This window comes from Eptatretus burgeri, chromosome 4 (assembly GCF_056783735.1).
Source record: "Eptatretus burgeri isolate ZD-2024b chromosome 4, Ebu_testis_v1, whole genome shotgun sequence".
Lineage (NCBI taxonomy): Eukaryota > Metazoa > Chordata > Myxini > Myxiniformes > Myxinidae > Eptatretus > Eptatretus burgeri.
The window spans coordinates 79,115,477-79,132,900 of record NC_140964.1 but is presented as its reverse complement, the minus strand read 5'-3'; the positions used below and the strand labels follow the sequence as shown (position 1 = coordinate 79,132,900).

The 17,424-nt window shown below is 40.9% G+C and overlaps 1 protein-coding gene across 1 annotated transcript in view; it reads left to right on the top strand.

The window, feature by feature from the left end:
• DDX54 (DEAD-box helicase 54) overlaps positions 1-17,424 on the top strand; it is a 66,101-nt gene that overhangs the window by 26,167 nt on the left and 22,510 nt on the right. Inside the window, exons 5-11 of the mRNA XM_085878885.1 lie at positions 1,080-1,129; positions 6,351-6,392; positions 6,621-6,716; positions 6,861-6,982; positions 7,082-7,143; positions 7,334-7,465; positions 7,557-7,767. Coding sequence (XP_085735011.1) covers positions 1,080-1,129; positions 6,351-6,392; positions 6,621-6,716; positions 6,861-6,982; positions 7,082-7,143; positions 7,334-7,465; positions 7,557-7,767 — 715 coding nt within the window. The remainder of the gene's footprint in view (positions 1-1,079; positions 1,130-6,350; positions 6,393-6,620; positions 6,717-6,860; positions 6,983-7,081; positions 7,144-7,333; positions 7,466-7,556; positions 7,768-17,424) is intronic.

Sequence of the window (17,424 nt, the reverse complement as noted above, 5' to 3'; positions counted from 1 at the left end):
TCTATCAGGTTATTATTGTTTTATTGATTGTAACCATTATCTATCAGGTTATTATTGTTTTATTGATTGTAACCGTTATCTACCAGGTTATTATTGTTTTATTGATTGTAACCGTGATCTACCAGGTTATTATTGTTTTATTCATTGTAACTGTTACCTACCAGGTTATTGTTGTTTTATTGATTTGTAACCGTTATCAACCAGGTTATTATTGTTTTATTGATTGCAACCGTTATCTAGCAGGTTATTATTGTTTTATTGATTGTAACTGTTATCTACCACGTTATTATTGTTTTATTGATTATAACCATTATCTACCAGGTTATTATTGTTTTATTGATTGTAACCGTTATCTATCAGGTTATTATTGTTTCATTGATTGTAACCGTTATCTACCACATTATTATTGTTTTATTGATTGTAACCATTATCGACTAGGTTATTATTGTTTTATTGATTGCAACCGTTATCTATCAGGTTATTATTGTTTTATTAATTGTAACCGTTATCTATCAGGTTATTATTGTTTCATTGATTGTAACCGTTATCTACCACATTATTATTGTTTTATTGATTGTAACCATTATCAACTAGGTTATTATTGTTTTATTGATTGCAACCGTTATCTATCAGGTTATTATTGTTTTATTATTTGTAACCGTTATCTATCAGGTTATTATTGTTTCATTGATTGTAACCGTTATCTACCACGTAATTACTGTTTCATTGATTGTAACCGTTATCTACCAGGTTATTATTGTTTTATTGATTGTAACCGTTATCTATCAGGTTATTATTGTTTTATTGATTGTAACCGTTATCTATCAGGTTATTATTGTTCTATTGATGGTAACCGTTATCTATCAAGTTATTATTGTTTCATTGATTGTAACCGTTATCTACCACGTTATTATTGTTTCATTGATTGTAACCATTATCTACCAAGTTATTATTGTTTCGTTGATTGTAACCATTGTTTACCAGGTTTGATTGTTTTATTCATTCTACCCATTAGCTTTTGTTCCAATGTAGTCAGACTTGGTCCTTTTGTTGATCAGTGCATTCATTGTGTTTCCCAGCTTGGGAGGTTTACTACCTTGAAAATTGCTCTGATTTTGGGTGGAGACAGGTACGTATCCATTCCTTGTGTTACCTACATTACCATTTGTGTTTATTTCACCTTTGCTTTGTTGCATGGGCCCTTTTGGTGGTCCTTACAAGGCTTAATAATCAGAAACATTTTAATGTCAAATTACAGTGGAAATGTTAGTTTCTCTTGGATTGGGGAATGTCAAGTGCAAAGAAAAAATTGCTTGTAGTAAAGATATAAGATGTAGAACAAGGTTATTTGGCGAAGACTTTACGTGAAAAAATCTCTTTTTTTCATTTCCACTCCATGCAAGCATACACCCTAGCATTAGGCTGCACTCCATGCAAGCACACAATCGCACTAAACTCTACTCAATGCAAGTGCACATCCCAGCACCAGGCTTCTCTTTCTATTGTAGAGTTAGGGTTCTGTTTGTTAATCTGGTTGGTTACAAATGCAAATTATTTTAGGTTTGACTTTCACTCCTGCAATAAAGAACTTGGAAGAAATGTTTCTTTATCCTAGATTGTGTGAGAGCTCTATTTGCATTGTATTGTCTCGTGATAACAATCATATTTTTGACCGAGATGTGGCATAGAAAATTAATTATCCCAGGAATCTCCATCCCACTCCCCCCCCCAAAAAATACTATGCTTTCCTACCAAGCAGTAAGGGCACGTGAGCATGAAAAACTGCTGTTCCACTGAACGCCACAGCAGTGACTTTTGTACGGTTTGGCTATAATCGTGCTTTATGAACTGGCCATAATAGTTTTACTTGACTGGCTCAGATGTTTTCATTATATGCATCTCTCTTTTATCTTGTTGAAATTCTTTCTTTGAAACAGGTTCCACACCAGAAGTATCATTATTACCTCCACCCACTGAAGGTGGACGGAGGTTGTGTTTTCACCCCGTCTCTCTGTTTACGTGCAGGATATCTCAAAATGTTTTGGATAGATTTGGATGAAATTTGGTGGACAGGTTTGGTTGGGTGTGTGACAGACGAATTGATGAGAATTTGGTGAAGTTCCGAATCGGATACTTGAATTTTTTTTCGTGATTCTTCACCATTGAGTGATGGGGCCAAAAAACGATATGCAGCACAATATCTCAAAAAGTTGTGGACCGGTTCGGATGAAACTTCGTGCATAGGTTGGGTTTGTGATGAGGACAAATTGATTCGCTATTGGTGAAGATCTGAATCCGGATGTGGAGACGAGAATTTTTTTTAATGTATAAAGTGATTATTCACCATTGAGAGATTTAATGGGGCCAAAAATGATATATAGCATGATATTTCAATTAGAACTGCCACTTTATAATTTCTGGCAGTGATGACCGGGTACCCAGACGTCCCGCTTTGATGAAACCCCGCGTTGATTGGACACCTGACCCTGTGCCATGACGTTTTTTCTTATTCAATTGAATTTACAATGGGATTAAATAAGTTCAATTCAAATCAAATGGAAGAACAAATAGGTACAGTCCTGCATTGGTGTCATTGGAAGGAACCCAAACAAGCAAGAAGCAAAGATGAAGTCATCAGGAGAAACCTGGATAGGATTCACATTTCAGCTGCTTCTCCTCTACCCTCAAACCCATCCAGGCACAGCGAAATGAGTTGTATTCACAAAAAAAAAATCGAACATAATCCAGATCACAAAAATCAAATAATTTTGCTTGCCAGACCATGTGTCCGATCAAGTTGAAATTTAAAATACCAGTATGTGCCAGTAAAAAATAAAAAATAAAAAATAAAAAAAAAAAATAAAAATAAATATTCCAATCGCGAGCAACAAACAACAACAACACAGGCCGTTTCTTCACTCTCGCGTGCCTGTACGTGCGTGACGCGGAAGTTCGCATATCACAGTTACGATGATTCGCAATTTATGTTTTAATGGCCAATTATTCAATTAGCCCCAACGTATTTTGCCATTTCGCAATGTCATCACAAGGAAAAACAAAAAGAGAAGAGGAGAGAGAAAAAAAAATTACTTCCTGGTTCAGAGCATACCAGCACTCTGATGTTACCGAAATTTATGCACTGTCTCATATGAAAACGATCATAACTTGCGGTATGAAAGCGATCATAAGTTGCGGCATTGTGTTTATCTATAAATGCTCATAAGAAATCGAGAAATTATTAAAATACACAAAGTTATCACTCTCCGGAAGAACGTACGTTGTAACCGTAATGGGGAACGCAGCTGAGCTTCCCTTCCCCATCGGCTACGTCCACGCAACAACGTGTCTTGTCATTGGTTTGGTAAATAAATGGCCATAACTTGGGAAGCACTTGTCCGATTAATATCAAACCTTGAAAAGGCACATCCTCAGGTCCCCAGCAATATACCTGGCAAGTTTCAATAATATCAGACCAGCGGTTGTCGAGAAACGGCAGTCACACACACACACACACACACACACACACACACACACACACACACACACACACACACACACACACACACACACACACACACACACACACACACACACACACATTGCTGGAATTATAGATAGATGAATTCCCATCACTACTAGATCATAATTGTGAAGTTTCATGTCGATTGATTAAGCGATTCCAGAGAAAAATTATTTAATATTTTTCTTCATTCCAAAATGGCTACCAAACCATGTGACCTATCAATTATTCCTTTACAAACTTGTACACCCAGGGCTTGGGGAACATTTTTGTGAAGTTTCCACTTGATCTGTTCAGCCGTTCTGGAGAAGAAGATTTTAAAAATGGATTTTAGGGTAAATACAATATGGCTGCCAAACCATGTGACCTATGATGTCATTTGTGTGAACCTTTTGTTCCTCATGCATAGGCGGTCAGACATGTAAAGTTTTGCCTCGATCTGTTCTGCCACTTGAGAGATTTTTTAAGGTTTCTTTTAATTTTTCTTAAATTTATTAACATTATGGCTGCCGAATCACATGACTGATGACATCATCAAAAAATTTTCTGTGGACCGTTTTATCCCGAGATGACCCTCAAAAAATTTTCATACTGCTCAGATGTAGCATTCTATATATACAATTATGACGTCGTAACGAAGGCATCTGTGAGGTCATAAAAATCGCACTTATTCCCCATGTGGAGTACTTGCCGTGTGTCAAGTTTCATTTTTTTTTCTTGGTGCAGATTCAGAGATAGAGTTCGAAAGTTTTTCGTTTTTCCAACATGGCTGCCACACCATGTGACTGATGACATCATAATTATCATTAAAACACTCTGCATGAGTAGTCGCGCCTCTGGTGAAAATTTCGTCTCAATCCAACAAGCGGTTGTGGAGAAAAACACTAAAGTCTGTGCAGACAAACAAACAAACAAACAAACAGAGACCCAAATGCAATACCCTCTCCTTCGGCGAGAGTAACTAGTCTCCATTGCAAAATGTCATGCATGGTTGTAGTTTGTGTACAGTTTGAACAATGGATGGAATCAACAGAACATTCATTGATCGACAGAACATTGGGAAGCAGGGAGAAGCTGACTGTTCCCTCATTCACAGGGTTCACATATCTGGGGTATCTTGCCAGTTTAAATTGATGATAATTCGGCCAGAATAATAGGGACTCGAAACCTGCCACCCAACTCAAAACATTAAAATGTAACTTATCCCTTTTTAGGTCATCTCTACCGAGATGACCTAATAAAGCCCAAATGTCCGTCCGTACGTACGTCAACAATTTTTCTTTCCGATCTTGATGAAACTTAGTATGTGGGTAGAGGTCGATAAGTGTTGCACAATGATATAACTTTTGTCCGGGTTCAAGGTCAGGGACGAGGTCACGAGGTCACGTAAGTTATAAAAATTGCCATTTTCAAAACCTATCTAGTCTGCCATTTTACAAGATATTCGGCAACAGTTTATTGATTATGATAGTAAAAAATATTATCTTGTATCTAACCGGACAGATTTTTGAATTTCCTTCCCGTTTGATCGTCACGTGATCTGGAAGATGGCCAAAAACGCCGATGCGATTCGCAAAGAAGGAAGGAAGGAGAAATGAAATATAAATATAAAACACATTTTTAGCCTTTTATATTTATACATTTTCCGCTGAAGGTGCAAAAGTTTCAAAACCCGAAATGTAAACGTCGGCATTCATTTTCAAAATATAATTTCGTGCGCACGTGCCAAAATGCCGAGTCATCTTCACCAAACTGCATAGTAGAACTGCGCAGTAGTCCGGTCATGGCATCTGAGCAGTGGCCAGCGTGGTTCAGATTGACTGTGGTTTCTTGGGCGAAAGTGATTGTTAAGAAGTATGTTGGCGGTATAAATTTGAATGACTGTATTGGTGATTTAATCACGCAACATCTTGACAACGAATATTCTGGCCGAACGATTGCATCAATTCAGTACATCAGCAGGGATGATTCGTAGGCTCCTCTCGATCGTGCCGATATCTAACATAATCACCAGCGGACATAGGGCTGCAGGATGTGGGGCGAGGCCACGGATCCCGGATGAGGGGATAAGTGATAAATTATGCTACATGCTTCGGGCTTTCTGATTAATATATCAATGAGTACATTCCATAATTAATGAATTAATAATTAGTGAATCTGGCATACAAAATGTTTTTTCATACCTGACATGTTACTTTGTGCAGTGTCACGAAACTTCTGTGGAATTAATAATTAATGAATTTTCTCCCTCTAACGATTTTTCAAACCTTAATATCTCTATAAATACTTGACCAATTTTCATTCTGAAAGTTGCATTATAATCGGTGAAGAATAATCTACAGGATTATCATAATCTCCGAGAGCTAAGCCTATTTTTTCGATTTTTTTTTCTACAACCGGAAGTGAAATGTCCCCAGAGAGTGGACGGACCGGAAAACCACGTATTGCACTTACTGATGATTCTGATGTGTTAATCCGGGTACGAAATGAACAATACATATTTATTAATTATGTCATTAGTAATATTATCCTTGTGTATCTCTGTGAACTATTTCAATCTAAACGGTTAGTTTGGACTGTTTCGCGGTTACCTGAACTGAACATTGAGAACTTGTGGTATTATAGAGATGACCGTCACCCCCACACGGGGGTAATTTTTGATTTTTACATATCATTTTTTTAAAAGGCTCGACTTTTACTGATTAATGCAGATAATAGGTTTTGTTTCATTTCAAAGCTTTGTTGTGATAAATAAATGACATCCACACATGTATGCAATGTATTATGCATAGCCATTTACTTGTTTCTTCGTGTGTGTGTATGTGTGCAGCATGGAAGATCAGTTTATGGTTTTACATGAAAATCCAGACATGTAAGTTGTTTTTTTTGTCCTCGTGATTTTGGTTGGAGTGGGTGTGATGTCGTGGCATCGGCATTGCTTTCGGACAGACCTTTTTGAAGCAGGATAACGAGAAGTGTTATGGGCTGGGTGTTCCATAGAGACATGGTGATGGGCCGTGTGTCCATGTGCTGGAAGAAGGTGAGTAAATTTTATATATTGTGTAATGTAACGACAGGTTACTGTATGGTTTCTCCCTAGAATAATCTGCACACCTGGACGCCTTCTTCACGTCATGGTTGAGATGAATCTCCGCCTTCACTCGGTTCAATACGTGGTGTTTGACGAAGCGGATCGGTGAGCACCTCCAGAATGGATGTATTTGTTTGTTTTTATACGTTGGTTTATTCAATTTTTCATTGTGAGTGTTTTTTCTTTTTTAAGTGGTTTATCTTTATGATATGTACACAGCCAAATTATTGGTACTTTGTCTATTCGCAGGCTCTTTGAGATGGGCTTTGCAGAACAGCTTCAAGAGATAATTCGAAGAATGCCCGACTGTCGGCAAACGTTGCTTTTCTCCGCAACTCTTCCCAAGATTCTTGTTGATTTTGCTCATGCAGGTAAGTGGAAGTTTTGGGCTCTGAAAAAGCCATGTTTTAGATTCTTTAACAAAAGCATGTTTTGTTTTTGTCCATTCAAACTCATATTCTGTCCTTCAGGGCTGAATGACCCAGTACTCATCAGACTCGACGTGGATTCTAAACTGAGTGAGCACCTCAGGGTGAGTTGTACATCCTATTTTGTTGTCATAAGTTTATTGGATGGGGGCAAACATGCAAATCCACTAAAAATATGAGTTCTGCACTTCTATAAGAAGATTGTCCTGTTTTATATATTTAAAAATATATTTATTTATTTATTTGTTTGTTTTCTACATTTAAGAGGAATGTTGTTTCCTGCCTGTTGAGCAGCTGTTCTTCCTGCACTGCCGTGCTGATGACAAAGCTGCGGTCCTTTTGTGGTTGCTTCGCGTTGTGGTGAGGCCACATGAGCAGACTGTCATTTTCACAGCCACAAAACACCATGTGGAGTACCTACGAGAGGTGAGTGTTCGTTAAGGGCCTTTGTGGTGGTGGTGGTGTTCTGGAAGTGTGAGTTTTAATGTGATCTGAAAGTTTTTCATTTCTTTTGCAGCTGGTGGAACGAGCTGGAATCCCTTGTTCGTACATCTACAGCACTTTGGATCAGACGGCACGGAAGATCAACATTGGGAAGTTTCAACATGGGAAGACTAAACTGCTTATTGTGACAGATGTGGCGGCAAGAGGCATTGACATCCCACTGCTTGACAATGTCATAAACTTCCATTTCCCAGGCAAAGCCAAACTCTTCATCCACCGCGTGGGTGAGTCGGCCTACCTGTTGTTATGTTCCACCTGAATTGTACATCAGGCATTTCTTTATGGTAATCTTCGTCCATCCATTAATTCTGGTGCAGACAATCACTGTACGCCAACCGATCTGATCGTCTGTATGAAGCGTCTGTAGGCCCCTGCACTCCACAGTCTTCATCAAGTTTGGTTGATTGCTCAACAGTGGACTGACTCGGTCTGACAACATTGGTACCTGCACTGTTTGACCACCTATGTTTGTTGATTGTAAGAGTGTGGGCCCTGTCGGTATTGATTCCCCCCCCCCCCGCCGATATCAATATCCCGGTGGGTTCATGCTGTGCTTTAGAAAGGTTTCAGAAACTTCCCGTTTAAAAAAGTTGACATAATAATTAATTTTATGTTTTTTTGCCAGGTACAAAAAATACGTCATGGTCCATTACATATTCATTTATGGCTGACACATCATTGACACACCCTAATTTTTCAAAGCATTCCTCCAAGGAGCTCTTCCCCCCCCCCACCCCCCATCATAAGAGTGGTTATTTTACTTCCAACCTCAACTTGTGTTCAAAATGATTTTGTTTTAGAGTGAGATCAGTAATCGGCACAGGCCAATATCGATCGCTTTTGTGATCGCCATGTTGGCATGATTATCGCGGATTATAAATAAGGGCGACCACTGCTTCGATCGCTCCAGAATTTTTTTTATCTTTGAAGAGATATGCTGCGATATCTTTTCTGTAAAGAAATATGATGATTTTAGAATTTGACACAACTCTGTACATATATCTCATATAATAATACACTGGTTTGTCCATCTAGTCACGTGTAACATTTCTTCCACTACTAAAGGCATTATTTGGCTGCCATGTTGGTCTTATGCATAGGCAAAGACTTATTTGGAGCAGTCATCTTATTATAATGAAGCAAACATATAGGGTTATGTATGTATGTTTGCAACCAAAACATCATTGTCTTCAAATTTTCTTTAACAAATTCCACCATGTTGTGTATCTATATATATATATATATATATATATATATATATATATATATATATATATATACATATATAAATATATAGAGACATATATACATATATATATATACATATATATATATATATATATATATATATATATATATATATATATATATATATATATATATATATACATATACATACATACATACATACATACATACATACATACATACATACACAGTCATGCGCCACTTAACGACGGGGTTACGTTCTGAGAAACTCGTCGTTAAGCGACGTCGTCGTTGTGCGAACATCATTTTTTTTTTGTTTTCCTTTTCGAATATCGTACTTACACAAAACTACACACCTAGGCTATATGGTGTAGCCTATTGCTCCTCGGATACAAACCTGTGCAGCATGTTTCTGTACTGAATACTGTCGGCAATTGTAACACACATCCAGGAGAGACGGAAGACACGTTAGTTTTACCTTTGTGCTGTTCATGACGGCCATCGGTGTTGTTAGCAGCAGCTTACAATCTCCTCTCGCATCGATTATAGAAAGATGAATAAATAGCGTTTGGATTTTATAAATACGTAATCATTGCATCGATATTATAATTTACAAATGAAGAAACGAGCACCTGTCAATTGTGATATATATTTTCGAAACAGTGCGATTGTTTTAACAACATAAAAAGCTTCACCAAAAACAAATTGGTGTTTTAATTCCGACTAACAACAACGATTTATTCGCGGAATTCTTCAATTCAAAGGTAATTTACTTGCTCGAAGGTAAACGTGCAAACGTTGGTTCAGTTTGAAAGCCGATTTCCTTGAATCCCGATTTAGTACGACCCTGCTTTTTTCGCGATGACATTTTATGGACTTCAACGATCGCATTATAACAGGGCCACACTGTTGTTTATTATCATTATGAGGTATTATGTACTGTACAGTGTACATAATTGTAGGTGATATTTTTATATGACTTGAAGCGCTACGTCGGCGACATCACTCAGCGATAGGAATTTTTCAGCTACATTTAAAAAAAAATTTTTTTTTTCAGAGCTGGCGGATCCGTCATATATGCGATCCGTTGTTGCCCGGAACATCGTTAAGCGGTGCATGACTGTGTATATATAAAATATATATATATATATATATTGTTACGGAAATAGCCCTTATGGGACTACTAAATATAGGATTAGCTCAGATCCCCCATTAAATGCCTGCTTAGATAGGTTCTTTGGTAAAGTGTACGATAAATGTGTGTCGGGAGATGTAAAAGACTGTTTTTATGTTCATACGGTGGTGAAACAGGGGCTCGATCTTCTTCCTCCCCTCTACGGACAATGGGCCCCTCCCAGTCGGCTGAGAGGGTGTGGCCTAGAGAGAGAGGTGTGGCCTGGAGAGGCAGTGATGCGAAGGGGCGGGGCTTTTTGTCGGCAGTCGCCTGGAGGGGGGGTTGAAGAAACTCGGGCAACAAGTGAGCTCTGAGTTTTGAGAACGGTAGTCGCCGAGAGAAGGAACAAAAGATCGGTGTGTGGAAACCGTCGCTCTCGAGGCGCGACGTGTTTTGAAAGCGAGAGAAATAACGAGGCCGCAGGTTGAGGCTCAGTTCTGAGCTTGGGAAACTGCAGTCGGCTTTGAGAGGCTGCCTGGACGTGGAGTCGACGATTGACTCGTACGGGTAGGTGATCGACCGATTCGGCCTGCGTCTGGCCACGGAGCCCCCGTACTTGTTCACATACCAACGGCTCGTCATGTTTGCCTGTCCACTGGCCGGAGCCCGTCAACCTTGATTTGGGCCTTGTCTGGAGGCTGGCCCGGGATTTTTGTGCTGGACCGTGAGAGAGATCAGCTGAGGCCCATCTTCGACCCGAAATGAGGTCAGAGCGCGCGGAGACCGCGCACATGGTGCCTTGAGGGAGCGGGAGTGCTGCGTCGCCAATTCTTGCCGCGCGGCTCGTTCGAGCTGGGAGTCCGAACAGCTTCGGGAATTAAAGTCCATGGGACATCACCAAGTAATCTGTCTGCATGCATCCTGTCTGTCTGTCTGTTTTGTCTGCACGTGTTGTATAAGGCATATTTCAGTAGTGATCCCCTCGAAACCTTTAGACCGTGGTTCCCAAGGTAAGAACGGGTAGATAGTTAGTATAACCGTTGTAGTGTTTATTGCTTGTGTTGTGATCCCTGATGTTCCCCAAATAAATCTGGTTAATTCATATGCAGTTGCCACGATGGATTAATTCGTGTCGCGTCGAGGAACGATTAGTTCGATTGGCATATAAAACCAAAGTGGTTACAGACTGGTCGACTCCGCTCGGTCTCTGACACAACCGGTCTGTAACCAGGGGTTCTATTTCCCCAACTGGCAAGGTACAAGGATTACGTTGGTATCGCGATTCAAGGCGCGTGATCCGAGGCCTGTGCTGAGTCGGCCGACGTTGTAGATTCCCGGAGACTGTGGTGGTGAGGGTGGCACCAGGGACTGGGTCAGAATCCTACCACCCCGGATCCGCAACAATATGTATATTAATATATATATATATATATATAAATAATATACAGTATAATCGTTACCCTCATAACAAAAGTGCCTATCATTTTTTCCAGTTTTGAGAAAAACACAAAAAACTGCAGCAATTCTTCATCAACTAATATTTATTCACTATTTCTTGTGCATAGAGTTGTTAATGGAAGCTAAATGAAACACAAATCTTGTTACTCGTTTTTATGATTACGTCATGGCTATAGATGATTTCAGGCCTAAATCATCTTTAGCCATTACGTAATCATAAAAAACGAGTGATTGATAATTTTAGGCAGAAACCCTAAATTTTAGGCAGAAAATCTCAAAAACTGGATAAAATAACTTGGGTACTTTTCTTATGAGGGTGCCAAAATGTATATGTATATGTTGAGATCCAGGTGAGGTCCACAGTGATTAAGATCAAGATTTGTTCCCACCGATCTTGGTAGAGAAGGGTTTATTACACATCAGACATATGCATATGGAGACAACAGGCTTTGAACACAATAGTCCACCCAGCCTAATCCTCTGGTGAGCGGTCTTTCGGTACTGCCTTATATTCAATTTACTGCGACCTTTGAATGACTGTGTGTCAAAGAGGATTTATTACTATTCATTAATCTATTGCATTCTCCTGTCAGTACTGCTGATAAGAGAGCACAGAGAGTGCAGAAACAACACCCTTGATTCCCTTAAAGAATTTTAAAAGGTAGCCTCCTACATGTTGTTTGGGCCTTAACAGTTCTGGGCAGTAGTCCAACAGATTCCAGGTAGCTCAGCTGCCCGATTAGCAAGGTCATTCAAACGGTCGACAAGGCCAGCTGTGTTGTAACAATGTCAAAACAAGTTCCTTGACAGTGCACAGATAAACTAATGGGAAGATTTATCCTTTCCCTCTTTCCAATTGAAACTAAAGAGTTTTAACCAAACACTAGTAGACATGTTTGGTTGCTGTTAGAGTACATACAATCCCCGACATTTCCCTCCTCTTGTTTCTTTGAAACATTTGCAAAAGAAACTACAAATGAAGAAAAGGAGCATCCGCAGGCCGGCAGGTCAGCAGATAGCAACCTCCAGTGGGTGGCCATCCTTAGGTTTAGCTCCAGATGGTCCAAAACGATTGGGAGTTCCACCTGCGCCCCCTAGCCCAAAAGGGGGTTCCTACCCACTTTCCAACCGGTCCACTAACACCCCAAGTCTTCAACAAGGGAAATCGGGAAATATCGCAACATTTAAACGTAGAATATAAGGAAGCCAAGCGCTCCCAAAAGCTGTTCGTACAAGAATTGCTCATGGCTAAACAAGAATGAAGTTATACAGGAATATACGTTCCATTAAATATTTGATTATATATATTGCCGCTTAATGGACTTCATGAACAACAAGTAAGGCAGTGTTAAAGTATATAAATGTAATGTTCTTTATGAACAAAGCAAAAGAATATTTGATAAACTACAAGCAAGAGTATAATGAAGGCACAACTTGCCAGCAATTACCAACAAGGCAAATCAAATGGTATTTCTACCTAGCCCTTCAATTGGTGCAAGCAACGAAAGACATTCGTCCAATGTGAGTTGAAGCAATTGTTCATCACTCGGAGGAAGCCAGAGTAATGGATCGGCAACTACTGCAAGGTTACAATATGTTTCATTGTTCGTGGGTTGGGGTGACATGGGTGGGGTACATAGTATTGGAATGGGGGGGGGTAGGTGTAAGTGCAGGGAGGTTTGAGGAGGGCAGCAGTCCAGCAGTGTTCACCGGAGCCATCACCGTCTGTACTGGCTGGGTACTGGGCTTTGTTGTCCATCCTGAAAAACACTTTCCAATGGCCTTTTGGGCAATTACCTTGAAAACCATCAGTAATATAAAGGCTGCCACGATGATTATCAGGATTGTTATAAAAAATCTTAAAACACTTCCTCCCCAACCCCCAAACAATCCCTTTAACCAACTACTCATGTTATCATTACTGTAGTCTTTATATTTGCTCGCCTCTTTCCTTATGTGACCCGCGAGGTCATTAATGTTTTCTGAATTATCTGGGATGTACGTACAACACTCTTTGCCAATTACAGCACATGTTCCCCCTTTCTCAGCTAGAATCATGTCTAAAGCTATTCTATTTTGCATTACAGTAGTCCTTAATGCGACCAGCTCCGCGCTAATTTTTTCAAACCCATCAGCGGTATCGTTTCCCATTATTTCCAATGTTGATGCCATGCTGATAAGTTCTCTTCCTGCCACCCAGGCCCCATATCGGGGAAAATTATCATTGCTGCATATGCCCCATCTGATATAGCTCTCTTACGTCGTGTTTGATCTATCTCAGAGAATTGGCCAGTGATCAAACGCATGTGCGGAATGACGTAAGCTAGATAACATGAACCGCCCCATTTGTTTGGCAGCCATGGGTAGGCTCTATACCCACACACAAAATATGTGCCATTAGATGCAACCTTCGGGTATGTTCCATTCTCTCCCTTCCTGTTGGCTGGTAAGTCACTTATCTCTATTGATATATTACAAGTGGAGTTCCCTGCCTGAAATCTGGCATGAGGCTTTGTCCAAGTAAGGCAGATAAACCCCATACGCTTATATGTGATTCTGAAGTACGGAGGTCTCTTCTTTAAATTAAAAGGAGGGTACCACGCACCTCTAAAGTCTACACATGATGAGTTACCGGTTGTTTTAGTCAAATTAAAATTGTTGTACCAAGCAGCACCACAATAGTCTATTTCCTCAAATGGGATCACAGATAATGGCAAACCCGTTTGTGAGGAGTGCGGGAGATAAGCACACACCCAGCACTTAGTCTCATTACTCAATGTAGCATATTTGTGCGACAAAAGTAAGAATGTATTTATCCCATGTACTCCCAACTCGTGTAAATGTTCAGTGTGGTTCCCAATTGCTCTTTTCCCCCTCTGTTGGATGGGTTGGATTGTCCAGTTATCAATTTGCCCTTCCACTTCCCAGCTTCCCATCCATAAGGCAATTATAGCAACTAGGATTTGCTGTAATGGGTTCATTCTTGCACAATCTCCTCCTCTGTTGGGATGGCAAGTTTGCAGTGTGAAAAGTGTATCCAAGCAGGCTTACCTTCACACTTGAAAGTTCGTTGAGTAATCAGTAATACCTGGAAGAGTCTTCCCCAGGGCGCCCCTCCGCCAGAACACCTTGTTGGCTCCTCAGCTGGTGGGGGTCGAGTCAGGTTGTGGCCCCATATCGAGGTCCTCGGGGTCTTCCTCCCTGAGTTCGCTGTTAATTATTATGATGGCCTGGGTGAGGGGTGAGGCTTCACAGCATTTCTTTAGACAAATGGAAATGAGACGTTTGATCAGAAATACTCCAAAAATGATTCCCACGACGATTAGGATTGCTGCCCCTACCAGGCGCAGTAACCAGTCTCCCCAGTCATGAAATATAGATCTCCACCCTGCGTAACCCTCCTTGCGTTCCACTCGATCGCTAGTGAGAGCTTCAAGCCTTATAGGTGAAAACACCTATAAGTGAAATGTGTTCTTCTCCGGGAGGTTACTGTATTTTCACAAGATTTCACAACTGTACTCCAAAAGGGTTCTTTCGGGGCCCATGGAACTTGGGTAATTAGAGATGCGTGTTGACCCCATATGAATCCTATTTGTGCAAAGTGCCCCCGCTGGGTTTTGTCTTGCGTTTTGTTCTGCCAAGCCACTTCTGTCTTTTCTGCATTTTCTGACGTCCCCCCCTCCCAACAGGTTTTGTCATAGCATAAGACCATCTAATCGATTTTATTTCCTCGTTTCGTTCTATCAAATCGTAAGTTTCCTCGGCTTGGACGCAAGACAGTTCTATGAGCTGCTGTGGCTGGATGGTTGTCAGCCCTCTGGAAATGAGTGGTGCGGTCTTGCCAGGTTCCTTTGAAAATATCTTTACCTTATCTAGTTCTTGGTTGTATGTTTTCCCCAACCTTGCGTATTCACCCGCTTCCATTCTTTCTCCAGCCGCTCCCCTCCTATGTCGCTGTGGGGTTGGTACTGGTTCATTTCCGTGTCCCCCTTTGCCACGGAGGTGTATACGGTTTCTTTGGCTTGAGTGTGTTAGTGTGTTGCCTAGTGATAGGTCCCCCCCCCACAAAGGAGTAGTGTCAGTACCAGGAGTTGCATGTTGTGTCGTCCAAGGTTCTGTCACTGTCTCCGTTACTACAAGGTTTACAGCGTGCCACTGCACTGAACACTGCAGTCAACTGCAACATAATGACAAGTATTTGTGTAAAAGATTATTTTTAAATGATACCTCCGTACGAGGCTCCCACCATGACTAGAGCTTGCAGGACTGGAAGTTGCTCTGGGTGCGTGGTGAGTGGACGTGAAGGCCGAAGACCTCACTGTACACTACTGTAGATTTTGATCAGGCAAAAATCAAAATCAGGCACCTTCCATCCATCTCCTTGTCTGATGGCCTGTAAAGTGTTCTGGTGTTCGTTGCCCCATCTTGTGGTTCTGGGGCGCATCTCAATCTGTTCACCATTCTTCCTAACTCCCCTGCACTATGTCTGTTACTAACTGCCATTGAGATGTGCGGTGTTAGTCCTTCTCTGTGCTTCATTAGTTCGCGCTCTCTGGCGGCTTGTTTCACCTCCACCGCCGCTCCTTCCTTCCCGATCCATCGGTTGGTTTTCATCAGAGTGCATTTGACGGTGTAATCTCTATGTGCTTTGGGCACGTATTCATAATCCTGCCCTGTTTCATCGTAGTAGACAGTGAGTGCAGTGCAAAGCCAATTCCATTCCTCTACATCCCTTTAATTCCGCTTATGCTTCCCAAATCCAATGAATTTATCCTGACAGATGGAGGCTCATATAAAGACAACAGACATGCTTTTCTGTCCGCTTCCAGACAAACAGCTCGACCCCGACAGGCAGAGAATCGAAACGCTCCCTCGTCAAGGCCCACGATGGCTGCGTGTTCAAACAGCACGAGCTCTGCCCGTAATTTTCCCCAAAAAACACCTCTATCCTGATAAGTGCGTAGCCTACCAAACGTCCTTGTTCTTGGATGTCTGACATGTAAACAAGGCCAAATGTGTCCAAGAGCCACGTCCTAAAGGTTTTGTCTTCACCAGAAGAAGAATAATAACAAGAACAACGCGGAGCTCTCTTAGAGCCGGCGTTCACTACGCGAGACGCGGCTAAAAAGATAAACCCACTTTAAATAAAATCCGTTCCTTGTTCAAAGCATTTAAATCCCCCTTTCCATCTATCCTAAATCCCTCGGTCCCGCGTCTCTCCCGCGGCTATTTTTTTCCCTTTTTCGGTCACGAAGCCCAATCAACAACAACACCAACCGGAACAAACATATATCACAGTCTTGTTTCAAAGCATTGTCGCTTCCATGTTCCGATAGCGCGTGCACTCGCCTCAAAACAAAAATCGAGCGATCCTTTGAAACGTCAACGTTAATGTCCTTATTAATTAATTTTACCACAAAGCTATCTCTTTAAAATCTAGTTTGTCCACCATTTTCAAGATCAGCCGCCTCGAGAAATTCTCGTACATTGCTCGACACACAGGCACGTTCACAGCAGGGTGTTAATTGCACTTTCAAGCTTATCAAAGCGCGCTGGGCCCATGCGTGATTACGTCATCACGCACTCACATGAGCAATGCGTCTTATCAGCGCGTTGGTTTTTACGATCAAACTCACGTAACAAATATTTGACGACATCTCAAATACGTTCGTTTTAAATCGGAATTCTTACAGAATCCTAAGAAGGGCGTCCCCAAACTTTGTAAAATGTGCTAATCCATCTCGTAAACCCTCACGATAAGCTGTCCTTCGACGGGACGATTTCGTGCTTTCGTCGCGCCTGTTAAATCCCACGGCACGTCACGTGACTCGGAAAACCCCATAAAATAAGTTTTTTTTTTTTTTTGTTTTTTTTTCCCAGATTTACGAAAATCAAGTATAAAACATGCTTAATGACCCCAACAATGAAACCAGAATTGAAACTTACGTTAAAACGAACCCGTAACGTCGATCAGCCTTACGAAACATGCAAAGTGGAAACAGAACTGAATTTGAATTTGAAATCAAAATGATGCTCCTTGGAGACCATCCATTTATCACGTATCACGTACAGTGTTCAAAGCCAAAACAGCATACAGAGT